Here is a 19,458-nt window from a genome sequence, read left to right on the forward strand (position 1 = left end):
TCCTCTGGAGACACTGAGTCCACTGAACTGGATCCAACATGTCCTCTGGAAACACTGAGTCCACTGAACTAGATCCAACATGTCCTCTGGAGACACTGAGTCCACTGAACTAGATCCAACAGGTCCTCTGAACTGGATCCAACTGGTCCTCTGAACTGGATCCAACAGGTCCTCTGAACTGGATCCAACAGGTCCTCTGGAGACACTGAGTCCACTGAACTAGATCCAACAGGTCCTCTGAACTGGATCCAACAGGTCCTCCGAACTGGATCCTGGTGGTTCTCATGTTGGTCGAATCAGTTTTTCCTGAACAATCATAACTGTGATAAACTTGATTTATTTCTCCCTCTAAATATCTAATTGTAAATCAGATCAAGAAAGAGACTTTCAAGCTGATTCATCATTTTTTTATCACAGGACAGGAAAGTGTTCTGCTCATTTTGTCAACTGGATGACTGCACATTTATTTCCCAATATATTGATTCTGAATTATCCCTCTCCTAGGTAAAAAGGTTGTTTGGCTTTACTAGTTATAAATTAAATCAAGTGAAAAATCAATTCATACATATTATTTATAAAGTTTTTTTAATTTGTACTATTACAAATAAAGTTGAGTCAGGCAGTGAAAGTACTTGCGACCGTTTTCATCTTTTTATTTCATTTATAACCTCATAAACATTTCTCATGTTATTTTCTTACAGAACTGCATGATGGGAAACACACATGGACAGAATGGTAGGCAGTGGCCGGCCACTAACCAATAACCTGCAATCAATCCATAATCAATAATCAATGATAACTAGGTACCAGAAGTACAACAGGAAGACGAGGAGTCCACAGACATGCTGCTGTTACACCCGGAGAGAAGAGAGAGGGCTGGTGACACTGTTGTCATGGTAACTGAGGTCTAGTGGTTGCTATGACAACAGTGAAACCAGCATAGAGCGAGGCTCAGGGAACCTGGAGGTCACCATGGTAACATGCTGCTCCAGAAACCCCCGGTTCCTCTAACGAGAAGTGGGAGGAGAGGTCATTCAATTACATGACATCACAACCTAGTCTCCTCTGATTGGTTCTTTGACGGCCGGATTAGAAGCATGTAGATTTAGGTTTGTTAAGGTTTCTATTCCACATGCCAACAGACGAACACAGTGTCATGCATGTGTCAGTGGTTGGGTCTCCGTCGGTCACCTGAGCCCTGACGTCTGTTCATGACCCTCAGGTAACAGCAGCTTCTGACAGGAACAGGAAGTCCCACACTCACGTGGTCTGAACAGATGGAAACTGATGAAACATCTCAGCGACGGACAAACAGCGTCACCAGCATCAGGTCGACCAGGAAGTAACAAATCAAAACAGGAAAAAACAAGCCCACCACATCTTCATCAGCATCTCATCATCATCATCATCATTTTCATCACCACATCATCGTCACTTTAACAATTTACTGAGAGAAAGTTGTTTTGACCAGAAGCTAATGCTAGCTTTTGGTTTCGGGAAAACATTTGAGCAAATCTTTAATTTTTGCTAAATTACCCACAAAGCTATTATGTAAAAAAGTCCCTCATATAATAATAAATTATTCATCATCATCTCTTTCATCGAGTGAAACTGAGAGAAACTGACTGACGTCATTTTCAGAAACAAACAATTAAAATCTAAACATAGATGTGATGAACAGTTTGAACCAACAGCGTCACCTGAAAACTCAACAAATTCAAATACATGTAGAGAAAATCCGCTCTGTCATCAACACGACCAGCTAAAACCAGTTAGAACGTGTCAGGCCCAGTCAGAACTGTTTAGAGCCTGTCAAGGCCAGTTAGAACTCCATAGAACCAATCGGGACCAGTCAGGACCAGATAGAACTAATCAGGACCAGTTAGAATTAGTGAGGACCATTTAGAGCCGGTCAAGGCCAGTTAGAACTGTTTAGAACTGGTTAGGACCGGTCAGAAATGGGACTGGTCTACAAATGTTTCTTGCGACAGTAAAAAGTTCAACTCAAACAAATCTCAAACAAATGTTCACCTGATGACGACTCGGAGGATGAGTCAGAGGCCGTGTCCTTCCACTGAGGGCGAGAGGACAACACGCCACCGGGTCCTCGTTACATACCAAGAACACGCTAAAGACAACCAGAGCTGCGTACAGACTGAGCACCACAGCGACTCAGGAAGAATTCAACATTTTGTAGTCACTGGTTTCAGATGGATATCACAGAAACATGTGTTATCCTAGCTTAGCACAAAGACTGGAAGCAGGGGGGAACATTTAGCCTAGCTCTGTTCAATGGGAGTAAAGTAACTGCTGGTATTTTCTGATTTTGGTTCCATTTTAAGATTTAAATTTAAGTTGTGTTAGCATGCGAAAGGGGAACTTATGAGATCATCCCGTTTCTCCCAAAGTTGAAGTTTACAGGCTAACCACAGATTATCAATATAAGTGTTATTAGCGATCAGTCCAACTGGAGAATTTACCAGCTTTGATGCACTCAGATGTGTTAGCAAATTTTTTACTAAACAATCCCAAATTTCCACCTGATCTTTTGACATATTTTGTTGAATGGCTGCTTCCAGTCGTGATGCTAAGCTAAGCTAACCAGGTCCCGAACCCACCTGAAGAGGGACAGAGATGAAACATAAGATGACAGAGACCCAGGGAATTTATCAAAATGTCAAATCATTCCTTTCAACCTTTACCCTGTTAATCTCACCTGTGGAGCCAACATGGCCGCCGCAGGGCTCTGGCTGTGACCTTTGACCTTAACACAGTCACATGACCAGGGTGGGGAAGGGTCACAGGAAAATAAATTATATTTACAAAAACTTTAGTCTTAGTTTTCTTCTTGCATCAAGCAAACATCGAACACAACCCGACTCATAACACAGAAATATCCAACGAGAAGTTTCGTCTTTTCACTCAGATTCTTCAGATTCACAAGAACAATATTAACAATATTCACTTTTTCACTATCAAAACACTTTGTCCAAAAGAAATGCTGCAACGAGACGAGTCCGTTCATGTCGGCTCTGTCTAAACGCTGGAATCCAGGAAACAAGAGTTCATGACTCCTGCAGAGGTTCAGAGTCCAGTTTGGTTCAAGTCTTTAAAATTCCACCGATACTTTACATCCAACTCCTAAAACATCTGCACCTGCACCAGTGTCCTGCAGGGGCCTCAGACTGAGGCTTTCATCTTCAGTTACTAGTTATTAATAATTCATTACTTTGTCATCAGGCCATTTAAAAGAGGAGGCGTGTAATACTCTTAAATAGTTATCATCAGATACAAAATGTAAAATTGTATTTCATTGAATTCTATCTTTTTTAATGGAATTGAAGTAATTATGTAACATATAAATATATTATGGGATATTTAATACTGTATAATTAAGTATATCTGATTATCTGACATATGAAGGTAAATCAAAATCAATAAATATGTAAAAATATGAGACTGAAAACAACGTGATCATATTTTCTCATAACGTCAAATATTTTCATCAATTCTCACTTTTCATATTTTTTGGATCGAATCTATTTGAAGCATTGCATGTTACATGCTGTCATATGATATATAACATTATTAACATGTGATAATGAGAGAATATCTTCAATTTATAAAGTGTAAATTAATAAAGCTGTATTTTTTTTATTTTACTACAAGATGTGGGAGGTTTCTTCAGGGAAGTGATAACAACGTGCAGTACCATGCTTCACCTGTAGAGAGCAGAGCAGCCACAGAGCTGAGGTTGCAGGGAAGTGTAGTTTTGTATTAGTGACATCACGAAGGGGGAAATCTGGATAAAAAAGTGAAAGATCTTTAACCTCCATCATATTTTTTTAAATGCTGAAGAATCTTATCATCTCTTACTTCATCGCCCAAGAGCCTAAGAACCTCAGGTCACTTCAAATGTTACACGTCATGATGTTAGACAATCAGACCTGTAAACCTGTCTGTGTTCTCTCATAAACATATATATATATATATAAAAACCTCTTCAAATTTGAACTTCTTCAAATAACTGGGCTCTTAGATCATATATTTCCAATATGAACTGTCTTCTTTTTTCTTGCTCTGCGGAAGTTTATATTTATTTTGTATTCTATATATTAAAAGTCTGTAATGCAGTAATGTTGTAATTAGTGAACTTGTTGCAGGTTTTGTCAAATCATTAATATTCAACATGTCTTTATGTACTTTTAGTTGCAGTACCCTGCTCCACCAGCAGAAGGACTGCTCTGACTGACACGCTGAACAGGTTTTAGGTGCAGTACTCTGCGTGGCCACATGGAGGTGAGTGGACACTGCTTCAACCACTCGAGTCCATTTTCATTTTCTGGAAACTGTTGGACCTTTGCCGCTCCAGAGAAACGTTAAATACGTTAAATTATATGATAAATTAAATTAGATAAATTAACAGTAACTCACAGTAACCTTCTGAAAACTGGACGTCACAACAAACATCCAATCAGAGAGCTCCAGACTCCTGTTGCCATGAGCTCATTGGATAAATTCAGGTATTTAAAAAAACTTTGGAAATTTGGGTCAGTTTCCTTAAGATGACACAACGGTGATGTCACAACTCTGGGTGGAGGCATCTCCAGAGAAACAGCAATTGGGGCTCATGGGAGGTTTAGTATAAAAACAGAGGGAGGAGTTTACTGTGACCACTTTTATAAAAGCTACCTATGTAACCAGAGGCTCCACCCACCTCGCCTCACAGATGAAAGGAGGAGGAGGGGAAAGAGAGAGCGACGCCATCTTGTGTTGACAGCAGGAAGGAATCATGCAGACGAAGCACGCAACTTTTTTACTATACAGAGTGTATGTGTGTTTGTGTGTGTGTCTGTGTGTGTACCAGTGACTGTGTGCACTGGTTTGTTCTGGTTTCCAATCAGGATTCATCACCATCTAAAGACCCTTGCCTTCTTAATTGCCATCATTTCTCGACTGATAGAATCACGTGTTCTCGCCCTCTGCTGCAGCTACTAGCTCCTCCCCTTCTTCCTCCAGACTCTCCGCAATTGGTTGGTGGACCTGATGCCCCTCCCCCCTCCCAGCCCGAGACAAGACGTCCATCCATCGCCGCTGTAGCTCCTCCCCCTCAGCGCAGAAGTACAGGGTCAGGTGACTCTGGGAGATCTTGAAGGCGTGGCGTCTCTCTAGGCGGTCACATGACTCCGGTAGAGAGACCTCGAAGCCAATCAGAGGAACGCTGCGCTGCGCCTTCACGTCCTGTTGGAAACCACACCGACACAGAGTCACGGGTATTAGAACATCGGCAAACATACAGAGAAACAAAGCAGGACCGGTTTCAGTGTTGTCACAGTTTGTTGTGATGGTTCACGTACCTGCGGCGCTCCGTAGACGTAGAGCACCAGCGGCTCGTTCTCAGGGATGACGAACCAGGCCTTCTGCCAGCCCCGCCCCCCCCCTTTCTCCATGTGGTGCAGGAAACTACAGATCACACTGTTCTCTGCCGCCAGCGAGGCCTGCTTCTGTGGAACCAACAGAGACGCACTCAATGCTTTGTGGGTCCGTCATTGACTTGTGTATTTCTGAGGAGTCTGTTTCATGGGGACATCACAGTGACATCACAGTGACATCACAGTGACATCACACTGACCTCCAGGATGGAGCGCCTCCTCTGGATGCTGCTGGTCAGCGTGGCGGGCGATGGCAGCACTCCCACCAGGGCCGCGTAGCAGTCCACACAAACTCGATTGGTGCGATTGTTGTCGTACGACAGACGAGCACGAAACTCCGAACATTTCCCACAAACCACCTGGTTTCAACAGAGACAAACGGACAACAGGTGATTGCTGCTGACTGTCTGTGGTTGTTGTGGAAACAAAGATCAGATGTGTCACAGTGTAATCTGTCCCCCTGTAACTTCCTGCCTAGAATGAATTTACTAATGTTTTAGTTTCACTTCCTGTTTTTGTTATTTTGTCCTTGTCCTGGACAAACTGGACAGAACTAAGTGGACCGGACTCGGAGTCCCTGGTGCTGAGTGATGGACGTACGTGTCCGCAGGCTTTACAGTGGTGCCGTCTCTTGGTGATGGAGTTGAATGGCTCCTGACACTTCATACACAGAGTCACTTCCTTCTCTCTGATCGGAGTCGGAGCTCGTTTCCCCAGTTCCACACAACTCTGAGGAACACAAACACAGTCAGAGTGAGCATCTATGTGTGTGCATGTGCGTGTATATATTTTTGTGTGCGTGCGTGCATGCGTATATGCATGCGTGTGTGTGTATGTGTGTGTGTGTGTGTGTGTTACCGGGGAGTGAGGTGGCTCGGACTCATCCTCTCGTAGTGAACAGTTCAGATGTCTGAAGCTCTCCATCGTCTGCTCATGTCTCTGGATGGTCGCCTGGATTGCCTGAAAACACACACACACACACATTTTGTGTTTTTAGTGGACACATGTAAACATGAGGAATTAAACAGCCCTGTTATCACTGAGTTTACCTGGATCCAGTCTTTCTTGTCTTCCTCTGTCCTGCAGAGACAAACAGAGAAAGAGTCAGAAACAGCTTCATGTGTTTGTTCCATTGTTTCATTTGTTTTGGTTTCACATTGTAATTCAGGGAGTGAACCCTGTAAACGTGAAGGAACCATGGTTCAGTTTGATCTGGACACAGACCACCTCTTTGGTCGGACCCAGGTCTGAGGAACATTTCACACAGAAGTCTGAAGGTCTGAGGAAACAAGGTGTGAAGGAGTCCTGAGACTCAATGTGATGTACCTGGCCTGAAGCTCTAGTGACCTCTGCTTTCCACAAACCAGGAACGTCCTGGGAACTGCAGCTCCGCTGGGCTCCTTCAGCTGGAGTGGGGAGGGGGGGGGGGGGGGGGGGAGGGGGGATCAGAACAGTCAAATCAGGACCACGGAATCCCCCATGAACCACTTCTACAAACACAACACCACCCCGTCTACAACATGCTGCAGGTGTTATTGTCTCACCTCCATACCGTCCACGTCAATGCGAGCACGGACACCATACTTCTGACCAATCAGGCGCAGCTTTGGGACGCAGTACAGCAGCCTATCATTGAACTGCAGAGAGAGACAAAGGTCACATGATACTGTCTGCACGGTCACATCCTGTAAAGCAGTGAAGGAGACAGAGGACAGAGCAGCACCAGGATGAGGTATCGGTCCTGCGTGGTCCCGTTCTTGTTGGACAGTTTGAGGATGTATCCTTCTTTGATCAGCTCGTTAGTCGGGTTCACGATGTCCTCTTCTCCTCCCAGCAGCTCGTACACCTTCAGCAGCTTCCTCATTCGCTCCTGGTGAGACAGACGAGGTCAGAAGCAAGAAGCAGCAGCTGTTTGAGACGAGCTTCAGAAGGTTAACGAGTGAAGGGTCACGACCTCTGGAGTCACTACTGTATAAAACTCTCACCATCTTACTAATGGCGGCGTTGGAGTGTTCAGCTGCTGTGGCGATCAGCTCCAGAGACTCTGTGGAGAGAAACAAGGTCAGGTGACTGTGAGCTCCACTGATCATTAGCTGATGTTAGCGAAGGTTAAGTAATGCTAGCACAGTATTAGCATCTGTTTGTCTCTGTCGACACGTTGATGTTGGGGTGCGTTTGTTTCTCGTACTCTGGGCGTCCCTGTGGTCCGGGGCATCCTCTGGCAGTCGGCGCAGATAATCTTTGAGCAGCAGCTCGTAGCGAGGAATCCTCTGAACCGGCTCCAGCATGTGATGTTGCAGCGTCAAGCTCCCACAGCGATCCTCCCTCTGCACAACACAACAAACACACAGTTTCACACAACAACACACGCTACGACAAAAAGATATCAGTGCAGCACAGCGGCAGCGCGGATCTGCACCTGGATCTCCTGGATGATGGTCTTAAACTGAGCTGATCTTTCCATCCAGGTGTTCACGAGCTCCATGGCCCGGTCAAAGTTCTTCACATACTCTCCGTACATCTTCATGAAGGGAGCCAGCTTCTGCAGGATGTCCCCAATCCGTGGGTTTGAGTCCCTGAACACAAAGGACGAATAAAGTCAGAATCAGTCCTGAGGAGCAGAGCCAGCAGAAGACGATGAAGATGAGGAGAGAGTCTTCCTCACCACTCCTCCATCCGTTTCTGTAGCGCTGGCAGCAGGAACTGTTGATGGAAGCAGTAGATCGAGCAGATGTTGGAGAAGATTCCCTGAATAACGTCACAGGGGAAGGAGGAGCGAGACCGGGCCTCCTCCAGGAGTCTGGCACAGAAGACCTGCAGTGGGAGCCCGAGGGGAGTGATCATGATGAGCAATTTAGAAAATGAATCCAAATAACTACCCCAGGGGGCGCTGTGCCACAACCCCTCTGGAGGAGAGGATTGTAACCGAACCAATGATGTGACACAATAACAGAAACTATGACAGGTGGTTTGGGTTCGGCTGACTGACCTGGTCCAGGAGGTGGAGCTTCGAGACGTAGGCGGTCTCAGTGTGCAGCAGCTCGTTGGCGATGTTGAAGACCCTCTGCTGGACGGACATCTGGACACACACAGACACACACTCTATCAGACTTATCAAAACCAGGAAGTTTGATGTTAGCAGGTCAGAAAACTGATAAAATAATACTAAAAGCTTTATAATAATAATAATATTTGTCCTGTGGTTGTCGGGTCAGTGAAGGCGTCTCACCTCAGCAGATTCCTGCCTGTCTGTATTGGGAGGGGCCAGCACCAGCGTTAGCTCCGCCTCCTCTTCCTCCTCAAGGTCACTGTCTCCCTCCTCAGAGAAGTCCCTCCTCCTCCTCGCCACCCCCCTTGCCCCCAGCTCCTCCCCCTCACCGTCCCCAGCATATGAGGACGAGCTGGAGAGGCGAGGGAGGAGGGCGGGGCTGCAGGGAAAAACCACTCCCCCTTCCTCCACACTGGCGAAGCACAGCTCCTCGCTATGCGACGGCGAGCTGATGCTGTCGATCCCACTGTCCCGATTGGCCAGCTTCCCGTCTGTCTGTGAGGAGGGCAGCGACAGACGCTCTGACGGAAGCTCTGATTGGTCCAGAAGCGGCGGCTGCTGCTGCTGCTCCCTCATCTCCACGGCAGCCACATCGTCCTCCAGGTGTTTCTCTGAGGCGCTGTAGCCCGACTCCATCGACAGACGTTTCTGATGGATGTCATTACCACATGCCGCCGCCAGCTCTTCATCATCTTCGTCATCATCGTCATCATTACGTAGTTCACCCACCTCATCCTCCACTCTCACATCGTCATGACCTTCAACCTCAGAGGGCGGCTCCCCACCTGGTGGGGGAGGGGCGGGGGCTGATGATGATGGTGGTGAGGAAGGTCGAGAAGAGGAGGGGTCAGTTATTCGGGGACAGAGAGCCCCCCGGTGATGTCAGGGACAACGATGATCTGCTCGCTGTGAACAAAAAAAATTGTAATAATGATAATCAAACAATAACCACACAACAATAAACAACAGTGGACAATTAACATATAATAATAAACATAATAATAAAAAAATTAAATCTAAAACGCCAAAATCTCACCGCCTCTGGACCAATCACAACTCACCGTTCAAACTTCTCGATAAGTGACAGGACACAGCTGGGGGAGGCGGTGCCCTCAACACGGGTCGGTGGAGTCCGTCCCCCCCGTGGCTCTACTGGGAGGGGTCTATATGGTGGAGGAGGTGGGAGGGGCTTCTCCGGAGCCTTGAGGCGTGGCCTTGACGAAGGTGTCTGCTGCAGGTGGGGGGGCTTTGGGGGGACTGTTGAAGGCAGGGTCAGAGGTCAGTTAGTGATGTCATTGATGTGTTTTCTATTCAAATACAAATGAAAGTAAAGTTTGTCACCCTGAGGTTTGGGCCCCGGCAGCGGGGGCCGGTTCCTGCTCGGGGGGGCTAGCGTTGTAGCCGGCAGCTCCGGTGGCCCTGTGTCATTGACCAGCAGGGGGCCGCAGCGCTCTGTCAGTGGTGCCCCTCCATCCAGGGGGGCGGGGCCTAATGAGGAGGAGCCAGGGCCCGAGTCTGAGCTCAGCTGCTCAGGAACGTCAGCATCCAGCGCCCCCTGGTGGCCGCACGGTGAGCAAGACGGCTCCAGAGAGAGACCCTTTGTCAACAAGCTGGGACTGGAAGAGGAGGAGGGACCTGGGAAGGGCGGGGTGAAAGGTAATAGGTGCGTTAGATCACATCATCCAAAGTGACTTACAATTAGTGCATCCAACATCTATGAGGGGCCATTCAGGGTTCAGTATCTTGCCCAAGGACACTTCAGCATTCACAGGGGAGGACTGAGGGATTGAACCACCAACTTTCTGGTTGGAGGACAAATGCCCCACCACAGCCGAGTTCAACTTGATCAATTAACGTGATGCATGCTGGTCTTAACACAATGCATCCATCACGACTTCATCAAGTGCTGCGAAACATCAAAAGGTCACATGACCTTAAAACATGGGGGGGGGGGGGGGGTGTCAGTCAGATGCAGTTGTTCTCCTCCAGCTGCAGGACAGAACTCTGCTCTGATTGGCTGAAGGCTTCACTGACAAACATGTGTGGCAACTAGAAGAAGATACAAGACCACGCCCACAGACTGCCAAAATAAAGCGTCTAATAAGCTTTCAGAATAAAATCTTTATTCTCTAAAAAATAAACACCAGGAAGTGTCGACACTGATTCAAATGTTTGTGAAGGTGGAATTCAACTGAACGACAGTAGCAGAGGGTCGGACGTCTCATCGTGGTCTCCGCCTCATCATCAGATGATAAATGGTTCGTGTTCATTTAGAACTTTTCTGGTCTTTATTAGACTCAAAGTGTTTTTCAGAACAGTTTCACATTCACACTGGGCTTCTTTGTGCAGCACTCTCTCTATGAGAAGAGCTACATTTTGGGCTTCAGTATCTTCTGAAGACTGGGATCAAACTGCCGACCTTCTGGTTAGAAGACGCCCGCTCTACCCCCTCAACCACAGCCGGCCCAAAGTGAAATTGTGTCTTTTTATCCAATCAGCTTTCAGGAGACACCAGGATTCAGCCAATGAGCTGCAACTCTTTACAAACCACAAACATCTCAGTCTTTGTCTCAGTGTGGAATTTATTTCAGTTCAGCACTGAGACGTCATCTGGAAGCTATTACTGAGAGTGTGTGTGTGTGTGTGTGTGTGTGTGTGTTTGTGTGTGTGTGTGTGTGTGTGTGTGTGTGTGTGTGTGTGTGTGTGTGTGACCACAGTCTACTCTAATTTCTGTCTCAAGTCAAATAAAACTAAACTCTGTGAGGACATGAGACATATTTAAACTTCATTTTACAATTACAAAAAGCAGAAAACACACATGTTAGTGCAGCTATCCTTGTCGGGACACTAATTCACTTTGGTCCCCAGTAGCTTTGGTCCCCACAAGGTCCCAGAAAAGGTCTCAAAGAGACAACAAAAACATGTAGAGACACACACATCATCATCATCACCTGTGGGATGAGGTCACAGCTTCCTCACCGTGACATCATCCTCTTTATTGCACTGACACTCTGAGCGTCACCGTCATGTTACAAACGTGTTTCTGCTGAGTCGCTGTTTTAATCTTTCACATCAATTATTCATGTTTAAAAACCAGATCATCGTCATAATGAGCCATGAGCTGAGGAAACAGTGACCTCTGACCTCAGAGGAGCATCCTGCTCCGATTGGTCGCTCCGTCCTCCAACATAATCATAATGAATCTGATGTTGTGGAGATTCATCAGGGTTAAAGTTAAAGGGAGTGGGTCAGAGTTTGTGTGTGTGTGTGTTTGTATGCGTGCGTGTGTGTGTGTTTGTGTGCAGATGTGAACATGATGGGAGAGGTCATGGGAAAACATCAACAGGCTAATGTAAAGCAGATGGTGTGTGTGCGTTTGTGTGAGTGTGTTTTCAGTCAGTGCATTTCCATTGACTACAACTAAATTCACACGTCCCGGCCAATCTCAGTGTGAGTTAGTTAGTTGGTTGTTTGGTTAGTTAGTTGGTTGTTGGGTTAGTTAGTTGGTTGCTGGGTTAGTTAGTGGGTTGTTTGGTTAGTTAGTTGGTTGTTGGGTTAGTTAGTTGGTTGTTTGGTTAGTTAGTGGGTTGTTTGGTTAGTTAGTTGGTTGTTGGGTTAGTTAGTTGGTTGTTTGGTTAGTTAGTGGGTTGTTTGGTTAGTTAGTTGGTTGTTTGGTTAGTTAGTGGGTTGTTTGGTTAGTTAGTGGGTTGTTGGGTTAGTTAGTTGGTTTTTTGGTTAGTTAGTTGGGTTAGTTAGTTGGATGTTGGGAAGGTTCGTAGATTGGATGTTTAACCTTGGTTGTTGATGTGAACCAGACCAGTTATAAATGAACGTGTGAAGAGACAAATAACAAAACATGTTCAAAATATGTTAATCAGTGTGTGTATTCACTGTATATAGTGTCTACAGTTACAGTTGCAATCAGAAATATTCAACCCCCCAAAGATTTTAAGGATTTATCAATTAAAGTAGACAGAATCTTGTTCTTTGATCAAGATTCTGCTTCGGATGCCTTCTTTATGAGTTGAGTGATAAAGAAAATCAACACGGAAAATGCATGATGTTGTATTTGTGTGTAGCAGTATATTTTGTTAAGATAGCCATGTCACAATTATTCAACCCCTATATAATATTGTTGTTTTTAAAGTTGTCGAGTTGAGTTGAAACATTATTAAGCCTTTGGGTACTCTTTACTGATCCTTCATTTGCTTCAGCTGTGATGCATATATAAACCCCACCCATGAAGGTATTCAAGGTGAGTTGAAATCATGGGAAAGACAAAGGAGCTTACACAAAAGCTGAGAGAGGAGATTATTTCATCACACCTGAAAGGCCTTGGGTAGAAGAAGAATTCCCCAAAAAATGATATTCCAAGAGACACAATTGGTAACATTATAAGGAAGTTTACAACTGATGGAGCAGCTTCAAACATGCCTGGCCGTGGAAGAAAGCCCAGCATTTCATCAAGGACCCTCAGCAACTTAGTCAGAACAACTCAGATAAACCTCTGTGTGACTGCAAGACACCTACAGGATGACCTGATGAAGGCTGGTACAAGTACAAGTGCAACTATAAGACGTGCACTGAATAATAAAGGACTTAATGGCCGGCTCCAAGACACACTCAGCTCTTGACCACAAGCAACATCAAAAGTCGACTAGAATATGCCAGGAGGAATTTGGATAAGCCTGCAGAGTTTTGGGTGACAGTTCTATGGACTGATGAACCCAAACTGGAACTGTTTGGACGTATGGACCAGCGCTATGTCTGGCGTGTGAAAGGCCAGGCTTATGATCAGAAGAATACCATCCCCACAGTCCAGCATGGAGGTTGGTCAAAGATGATGTTGGGCGGTTTTTCTGCGGCAGGAACTAGTAATCTTTATTGTGTACATGGCATCATGGATTCACAGAAACACCAGGCCATTTTAAAGAGGAATGTGATTCCTTCTGTGACAAATTGAACCTTGGTGATCATTGGACTTTCCAGCAAGACAATGATCCAAAGCAAAATCTCCAAGTCCACCAAAGCTTGGTTGAGAAAAAGATCCTGGAACGTCCTGGAGTTGCATTCACAGTCACCAGATTCAAATTTGATTGAAAATCTTTGGTGGGATTTAAAGAAGGCAGTTGCAGCATGGAAGCCATCAAACATCACTGATCTAGAGGCTTTTGCACTTGAAAAATGGGCAAAGATTCCAATCGAGAGGTGTAAGAAGCTTGTCCGCACTTACCGAAAACATTTTTTAGAAGTTATAAAAGCTAGAGGATGCGCCACAAAGTACTGAAGCTGGGGGTTGAATAATACTGCACATGCACATGTTTTGAAAGAGTTACATTTTTCATTTGAACTTCAAAGTTAAGTCAACTTCTGTTGTCAAAATAACTCAAATACGCATCAATAACTATCTTTTGTTGTTTGATGAGGTTTTTTTGTTATTTCTTGTCATTATCTGTCATCCACATCACTATAATGTCTATTGAGGTGAGGGGGTTGAATATTTCTGATTGCAACTGTATGTGGCTCAACGACCCAGCAGCAATCGTGTGGATTCAGTTGTGTTCCAGCGCCTGGTGGAGATGAGAGTTCAGTGTGCGACACAACAACCCTCGGGGGGGTAAGACAGGCAGGTAGACAGTTGATGTTGAATCCTGGTAGAACCAACATCATGCGCTGAGCATGTTTCCTACCATGTGACCTACATCCCAGCTGACGTACAGCTGCCTAGATATTGACTTCACAACAACACCGGCCACAGTGACTGTGATTGGTCTGATTCCTCCATGACTCAGGTCAACGGTTGTTCAACAATTATTTTCTCCAACTCCAATATAAATGTTTGAGTCTCTACACAGTGACACAGAGAGTAACTGACCGAACACTGCCACAGAAACAGAGTATGAACAAACTGAATTTAAAATATCTGGATAAATATTTCTCTAACCGGTGGATTTCCTCCCTCGTGATGGAACTAACCAAACCATTTCCTGGAGCGACTACTGGTTTGGATGTGACGTGCTGCAGTGTTTCAACATCTGTCCATGTGATGGAACAAAAATTGGGTTCTAGCATCTTTAAGGATCATTAAATGGTCCTTCCGCTTGTTCTGTGATTGAGAAGGTTCTGGTGTTTTCTGGGCTCATTCAGGAGGTTCTAGAGCTGATGAGATTCTACAGGTCTTAGATGGGGTTCTAGTGGTTTCCCCCACAAGATGGTTCAAGTCACACCTAAGGACAATTGAGTGGATTATATGGTTCCTTCAGGTGAATGTAGAGGTCCCTGAGGAGGTTCTAGTTCTAACGTCTCTCATCGTGAACATTCTACTTGGTTTAGATGTGGTTTGGGAGATTCTGTAAATCCTCATATGATCCTTTAGGAGGTTCTATGGGTCTTTCAGGACATCTAGCAGCTCCAGAGGTGGTTCTATGAATCATTCATTAGTTGTAGTGTTGAGGAGGCTCTACGTTCTGGATGTGGTTCTAACCTTCAGGGGGTTAATGGTCATAGAGGAGGTTATGGCTGTCATGTGTTTAGCTGCATTTCTCCAGTCTTTACACAGATCCGTTGGGAACGTGGACGAAGAGGAACAAAGGTTCCGTTTCTGCAACAGACAGAACAGACTGATCCTCTGAGCTGATTCCAGCTGTTTGACCTACAGACGTTAGAGTCTGTTGATTCACCTTCATCACTATAAACCGCCATTTTAATGGTTAACGTGTGTGCGCGCGCGCGTGTAGGGGGTGTGTCCGTCTGTCTGCAGAAACACACAGTCTGTGCTCTAATTAGTCTGATGTCTCGTGTCAGTGATGATGGGATATTGATTATTGATCAGATGACGTCAGACGGATCATTGACAGCAGCAGCACAGACACATCTGGCAGACGCAGTCTCGTGGAGCCACACTACCCTACATCCACTGCGGCGAGATGTCGGTCAGTGTGTGCGCGTGCACGGCACACAGTGGGGACGCGCGTATGGCATTCCCATCATCACCAGGATTATTGTGACCCTCTTCATCTCCATCTCCATCACCACCACCATCACCATCATCATCATCATACGAGGGATGAAGCTGTACGCACGCCGTGCGTGTGCACAGCTGCAGCTTCCTCCCTCATGCAGCGGTTTCCAGTGTGTGTGTGTGTGTGTGTGCGTGCACGCGCGTCACTCACCCCTGCTCAGGCTGCTTCTGTCCATGTACATCGCGCAGCACAACACGAATCCGGTCATTAAAGAGACGTTAGTGCGGAGAGAGAGCGGCTCTCCCGGTCCACAGCACGAGCAAGAAACCGGTCACACACGCACACACAAACGCACACACGCTAACATACACACGGACCGGAACCACCTACACACGGACGGTCCGCACACCGCCGCAGAGCCGCTGCAGGACGGCGAAGTAGGTTAGATCCGATCGGTTTGTTCAGTGGGTCTGCCCGGCGAGAGGGAGGCGGGCGGCGGCACAGAGGGAGGGGGGGGGGGGAGCGAGAGAGAGAGAGAGAGAGAGCATCCTCTCTCTTCCATTTTGGTTTCCTTGACAACAAGTGAAGAGGGAAGAGAGAGGGGTAGAGAGAGCGGTGCTGACAGTATAGGTGTGTAAATGTGAACTCTCTCTCTCTCTCACACACACACACACACACACACACACACACACAAACACACAGACACACACACGACATTAAAATAACCATGAAAGAATTCTCCTTGCTTCCTGCTTGGAGCTCAGGTTCTAACAGGGATCAGAGCTTCTCCTGTTCTCCGGCTGGTTAGCGTCACCATCGTGGACCTCAGGACCTCCAGCTCTGCACACAGGTACCAAGTGGCTGACACACTTGGTTGTGTTGTTCCATGTCGGCCGTTCCAGCTTCTTTGTGGTTTTCTGCTCAATCGGCATTCATCAATCGTTGTGTGAACGATTCAAAGAAACTCGCCAACACGTAGACGACAAGTCGCTGACTCCGATCGGCCATCCAACCTAGGGTTAGGGTTAGAGAACCCTAGGGTTAGGGTGAGAGAACCCTAGGGTTAGGGTTAGAGAACCCTTTACTGCAGAACCAGTCTGTCGGGTTCAGGTCGGCTCAGACGGGCTGGGACAGAAACATGTCCCAACCCAGTAGTTCTCTATTCCTTACAGCTGTGACGTCTAGCGAAGTTCACTTCCTGTGTCGCTCTGCAGCAGGAACAGTCACTGTGTGTTCTCATGATTAAACGAAGTTGGGGAACAGTCCGGGTTTCTCCTGGTCAGAGATTGTGTCGTATGAACTCACAACTGCAAGACTCAGGATCCCATCGTCTCATGCAAAGGTTGTGGGACTAATAAAGGATGATCTGAACTTAAATTATCTGACTTCACTTCATATCATCGGGTCTTATCTCATGTTTTGTGCTCTCTCCCTATTTTACCTGATCTCATTGTATCATTGTGCGTGTAGTGACTCAGCTTCACAATCATCTCATGTTCCTGATCAAATCTCATCTCCTCGTGTCTCACCTCATAATGTCTCATCTAGTCTGATGTCCTCGTATCTTCTCTCAGCTCCTCATACACACCTGTACCTCCAGCTTCAACGTGAACAGACTCAAGAGGAGGTTGACCCTGATGACAGTTATATCCCAGATACTGAAGCAGCAAATCAAACACACCCTCATTTCACTAAAACAGTGAAACTCCACCCCTCTGAGGAAGACCAAGAGATGGAAAAACAAACACACTGTCATCATCTGACAGGGGAGGAGATAAAACTGCAGGCTGACCTCTGACCTCTCACTCTCACACCAACACACACACACACAACCACACATATCCCCTCCCCCCCAGAGCAACAGTGAGAGACCCAGTGACCTAAAGAGAGAGAAGCTCGCTCGTCCCCCAGGACAGATATGAATGTTAAGAGAGAATGCTCATGAGTGTGCATGTGGGGAGGGGGGGGGGGGATTCTCATGTGAATCCCAACATTTCATGTGTGACGTTGTGAATCTACACACGTTTGTATATCTATCTTAGTGAAGACATTAATTCGCATAAAATTGAAACCAAGTGCTTGTAAGTTTTAGGCTCAAAATGGTACACACACGTACACACACACGTACACACACACACACACGTACACACACACACACTCTATTTTTGACTCCTCATATCTGACTCTACATGTCCTGATGCTGAGAGGACAGGGGGGGGGGGGGCAATCACATTCTCACAGGACAACTCCTTCATTAATCCAGCTTCTCACACACACTCGTATTTGTTTCTCTGATAAGTTTAGATCTCCACGTTCAATGACTAAAATCCTTCTGCACCTTGTTAAATAATATCACTAAATCACAATGTGAAACCAAAAGGAGCAGATCAAATGAAACTGTGGAACAAACATTAAGCTTCAGACTCAAGTCCTTTACAGACCCGAACCAGAACCTGGTTGTTTATTCTCACAATCATTTTGATAGAAGTTTTTAAAAGCGAAATCTAAAATGTTGAAACAAACCAAACGTTCTGAAGTGCTCCGGTTCACTCACCTGTCCTGCAGGGGGAGTCACTGAGCGGCAGTGTGGAGCTCAGGTGGTACGAAAACCTCTTGGTGCTGAAGTGCCTGGAGAAGGAGGTGGGGGGAGGAGGGGGGGGTGGGGAGCAGCGAGGTTCGTTCAGCTGCATGACCACACCTGCAGAGGAACCTCAGCTCACACACGGACACGGGTCAGAGGTCACTTACAGTTTGTCTTCTTCCCGTCTCCACATCTTTTAAAACCAGGCTTTTATTGTGAAGGGTTCAGCAGCATGGTGTTTGTGCCATGTGGAGGTCTCTCACCCTCCCTCTCTCTCCCCCATCCTCCCCCTCTTTTCTTTCCTGAAAAACTAACTTTTAAGAATCTTCTGTTCCTCATCTCCGACCCTCACAGATCCAGACGAGTCCCGTTAACTCAACAAGTCCACGTCCGAATCTTCAGAGCAGCAGCTGATCCCAGAGCAGATGAAAGAAGACGACTCCTCATGAGCTGCCTGAACGAGTCCAATCAGCACTTTTTCTTCTTCTTCAGTCTTCGTCTTTCAATTCAACCTCACTTTGTCTGAGCAGGCAGACAGAGAGACACGTAGAGACAAAGACAGACAGAGGGGAGACAGACATGTCTCTCTCTCTGTCTCTGTCTCTTTCGGCTGCTTCAGGCTTTTGTGTGAAAATCTAATTTGAGCTTCAGACCAACACGACTCCTCCTCCTGTGTCCAGACATCTGATCCCAGACCAGCCCCCCCACATCTGGTTCTCATTTTCTGCTTCCTCGTTTGTTTTTTTTTGCTGAAATTCGAAGCAGTAGAAAGATTCCAGATGTTTTTATTTTTATAATTTCCACCGAGTCTTGTCAATGAGACGTTAACTTGTCCAGTAGAGGGCTCCACCTGCCTGCAGGGTTCACACTGAACTTCCTGAGATGCGTCATGGCAGAGACAGTGAGCCCGTGTGTGTCCTCAGAGACAGTTTGTGTCCTCAGAGACAGTGAGACAGTGTGTGTGCTCAGAGTCAGTGTGTGTTCTCAGAGACAGTGTGTGTCCTCAGAGACAGTGTGTGTCCACAGAGTCAGTGAGACAGTGTGTGTCCTCAGAGTCAGTGAGACAGTGTGTGTCCTCAGAGACAGTGAGACAATGTGTGTCCTCATAGTCAGTGTGTGTTCTCAGAGACAGTGTGTGTCCTCAGAGACTGTGAGACAGTGTGTGTCCTCAGAGACAGTGAGACAGTGTGTGTCCTCAGAGACAGTGAGAAAATGTGTGTCCTCAGAGTCAGTGAGACGGTGTGTGTCCTCATAGTCAGTGTGTGTTCTCAGAGACAGTGTGTGTCCTCAGAGACAGTGAGAAAATGTGTGTCCTCAGAGTCAGTGAGACAGTGTGTGTCCTCAGAGACAGTGAGACAATGTGTGTCCACAGAGTCAGTGTGTGTGTCCTCAGAGACAGTGAGACAATGTGTGTCCACAGAGATTCTTAGTCTT

The 19,458-nt window shown here is 46.3% G+C and overlaps 1 protein-coding gene across 1 annotated transcript; it reads right to left on the reverse strand.

The window, feature by feature from the left end:
- Positions 1-637: 637 nt before the first annotated feature.
- On the reverse strand, positions 638-18,733 carry fgd1 (FYVE, RhoGEF and PH domain containing 1). The gene is given in 19 exon segments (XM_062392210.1): positions 638-5,241; positions 5,358-5,504; positions 5,633-5,791; positions 6,033-6,161; positions 6,291-6,392; positions 6,482-6,512; positions 6,759-6,838; positions 6,977-7,069; positions 7,156-7,302; positions 7,418-7,476; positions 7,621-7,759; positions 7,852-8,008; positions 8,098-8,246; positions 8,422-8,511; positions 8,662-9,350; positions 9,353-9,387; positions 9,543-9,738; positions 9,823-10,116; positions 17,998-18,733. Coding segments are annotated over 19 exon segments (3,108 nt in total). The 5' UTR covers positions 18,134-18,733; the 3' UTR covers positions 638-4,965.
- Between the last annotated feature and the right edge of the window lie 725 nt (positions 18,734-19,458).

The sequence above is a fragment of the Platichthys flesus genome, chromosome 7, assembly GCF_949316205.1.
Source record: "Platichthys flesus chromosome 7, fPlaFle2.1, whole genome shotgun sequence".
Classification (NCBI taxonomy): domain Eukaryota; kingdom Metazoa; phylum Chordata; class Actinopteri; order Pleuronectiformes; family Pleuronectidae; genus Platichthys; species Platichthys flesus.